Source organism: Procambarus clarkii, chromosome 44 (assembly GCF_040958095.1).
Source record: "Procambarus clarkii isolate CNS0578487 chromosome 44, FALCON_Pclarkii_2.0, whole genome shotgun sequence".
Classification (NCBI taxonomy): domain Eukaryota; kingdom Metazoa; phylum Arthropoda; class Malacostraca; order Decapoda; family Cambaridae; genus Procambarus; species Procambarus clarkii.
In genome coordinates, this window is record NC_091193.1 from 37,906,311 (window position 1) to 37,909,925 (window position 3,615).

At 39.5% G+C, this 3,615-nt stretch overlaps 1 protein-coding gene across 1 annotated transcript; it reads left to right on the forward strand.

The window, feature by feature from the left end:
• The first annotated feature begins 1,454 nt into the window (after positions 1-1,454).
• Positions 1,455-3,095, forward strand: LOC138350230 (DNA-directed RNA polymerase subunit beta''-like). Its single transcript, XM_069300583.1, has one exon. The coding sequence runs from the start codon at positions 1,455-1,457 to the stop codon at positions 3,093-3,095; it is 1,641 nt and encodes a 546-aa protein (XP_069156684.1).
• Positions 3,096-3,615: the final 520 nt, after the last annotated feature.

Genomic DNA, 3,615 nt, shown 5'->3' on the forward strand with positions numbered 1-3,615 from the left:
ACGTGCTAGCACATACTAGACGTACTAGCACATAATAGATGGGCTAAGCTAAGATGCGGCCAAAACATGTTAAGTCAACAATCTCTGATCTCTACGAAGGTTATTGTGCAATCACTTTCAGTGATTGTTGATATATCATTCTTGTGTACTCTGACGATAGCCCACTGCCAGAGATATATACTGAGCCATGATTACGTTGTTGTGCGACAGTGTCAAGTGCTCAGTGGTACACCAATAGTTATCCCGGGTTTTGGCCGAGCCAAGAGAGCAGTTACTAGTGATAAGTTAACTCATTGTGTTGTCTTACATGTGACGGCCTTACTAAGGTTTGCTTAGCTTTTGGCAGTGATACTTTGTATTAAGGTCAAGAAACCGTGTATAATAGTGTTAATATATATTACTAATATTTAGTTACATACGCTTTCAATCATACCACTTTTCCCAGTACAACGCTCTCCCTCGAGTCCCATTCGACTCCCTGGCTCTCTAAATACTTCCTAACACCATCTCAAGGGTAGAGCTGCTTCACAGCCTTGTACCTTACTAATGTGGTGTATCAACCCTCGTAATTTTCTAAGCTCTCTAGCGATTGTCGTTTGGGTAGAGCGACGACCCATAACTCAAGATTACCATCACACAGTGCAGGAGATCATTACATTGTGTTATTATTTCGGCCCCCAAGAGTGCCAGTATCTTTGCCTCACTCAGCGTGAGCTGTTGCAACTGCAAGGTGTAATTGCAGGTCTTCTGTGTGAATGAAATCAATATATTTACGTAATTAGCATTTGTTTATCCAATTATGAAACTTATTTCAATACGAATAATTTAATTAAATAAAAAATCAATCGTTGTTGTTCTTAATGGTCATAATTATGTGGTTATTTAATATTTAGGACTTCGTTGTTCGTACTGAAAAAACACTGGAATTAGGTACTTTTTCACTAACATTTTCTTACTGAAATTCCTAAACGCTATAGATTAACACACTAACACTGTGATTTACGAGTATGTTCAAGATGCGATTATGAAAAGCCTTAACCCTTGAATTGTATTATATTCCAATGCTGTGATTATTCAATACACCACCGCTGTGGTTATTCACTACTCTAAGCCTATGATTATTGATTACCACCAATTTCATGATTAAATATTACTCCAACGCTGTGATTATTTAATTAAAAAACGCTGTGCTTATATACTACACCAATCCTATGATTATGCAATACAACCCCGCTGTGATTATATATTACTCCAATCTTATGATTATGTACGACACCACCGCTGTCATTATATAATACATCAATGCTGTACATATATAATACATCAATCCAATGACTGTGAAACACACCACCGCTGCGACTATGCAATACATCAACGTTGTGATTAAAAATTTATAAATCCTATACGTTATATAAAACACAAACGCTGTGAATATTTAATTCAAGAACGCTGTGATGATATACTACACCAACGCTGTGATGATATACTACACCAACGCTGTGATGATATACTACACCAACGCTGTGATGATATACAACACCAACGCTGTGATGATATACTACACCAACGCTGTGATGATATACAACACCAACGCTGTGATGATATACAACACCAACGCTGTGATGATATACAACACCAACGCTGTGATGATATACAACACCAACGCTGTGATGATATACTACACCAACGCTGTGATGATATACAACACCAACGCTGTGATGATATACAACACCAACGCTGTGATGATATACTACACCAACGCTGTCATGATATACAACACCAACGCTGTGATGATATACAACACCAACGCTGTGATGATATACTACACCAACGCTGTGATGATATACAACACCAACGCTGTGATGATATACAACACCAACGCTGTGATGATATACTACATCAACGCTGTGATGATATACAACACCAACGCTGTGATGATATACAACACCAACGCTGTGATGATATACAACACCAACGCTGTGATGATATACTACACCAACGCTGTGATGATATACAACACCAACGCTGTGATGATATACAACACCAACGCTGTGATGATATACTACATCAACGCTGTGATGATATACAACACCAACGCTGTGATGATATACTACACCAACGCTGTCATGATATACTACACCAACGCTGTGATGATATACTACATCAACGCTGTGATGATATACAACACCAACGCTGTGATGATATACAACACCAACGCTGTCATGATATACTACACCAACGCTGTGATGATATACAACACCAACGCTGTCATGATATACTACACCAACGCTGTGATGATATACAACACCAACGCTGTGATGATATACTACACCAACGCTGTGATGATATACAACACCAACGCTGTGATGATATACTACACCAACGCTGTGATGATATACTACATCAACGCTGTGATGATATACAACACCAACGCTGTGATGATATACTACACCAACGCTGTGATGATATACAACACCAACGCTGTGATGATATACTACATCAACGCTGTGATGATATACTACATCAACGCTGTGATGATATACTACATCAACGCTGTGATGATATACTACACCAACGCTGTGATGATATACAACACCAACGCTGTCATGATATACAACACCAACGCTGTGATGATATACTACACCAACGCTGTGATGATATACTACACCAACGCTGTGATTATATACTACACCAACGCTGTCATGATATACTACACCAACGCTGTCATGATATACAACACCAACGCTGTCATGATATACTACACCAACGCTGTCATGATATACAACACCAACGCTGTCATGATATACTACACCAACGCTGTGATTATATACTACACCAACGCTGTCATGATATACAACACCAACGCTGTCATGATATACAACACCAACGCTGTCATGATATACTACACCAACGCTGTGATTATATACTACACCAACGCTGTCATGATATACAACACCAACGCTGTCATGATATACAACATCAACGCTGTGATTATATACTACACCAACGCTGTGATTATATACTACATCAACGCTGTGATTATATACAACACCAACGCTGTGATTATATACTACATCAACGCTGTGATTGTATAATACACCAACGCTGTGATTGTATAATACACCAACACTAGTTATCAATACACAAAGCAGGTTGCGTGTCTCTGGACGATGAACAACAAGAGGATTATAAATGTTCTCACATGACCAATATATAAACAAGAACACTCGTATTGGTAGAGAATGTTATAGAGTAATTGTTCTAAGAGTCCAGGAGGAGTGCAGAGGACAGCCCACAGAGGCGTACCAGGGACGTATATATGTTGGGATTTACATTTATCGTTAAGTATTAAAACCAATTGGTTTATTTCATGCCCTGAGAGTTTTACCTAATGCGATTTATATGTACGTGCCAGCTTACTCTTGTGTATTTACTGACAAACGGAATGTAGGAACGATTCCCTCCACCATTCCCTTGGATTTCGAACCCAGGTCCACTCGTTTCGTACCCAGAACCACTCGTTTCGGACCCAGGTCCATTCATTTCGGACCCTGGTCCACTCGTTTCGGACCCAGGTCCACTCATTTCGGACCCAGGTCCACTCGTTTCGGACCC

Excerpts from the sequence above, each read along its gene's own strand:
- LOC138350230 (XM_069300583.1), top strand. The coding sequence starts at position 1,455 with ATGATATACTACACCAACGCTGTGATGATATACTACACCAACGCTGTG.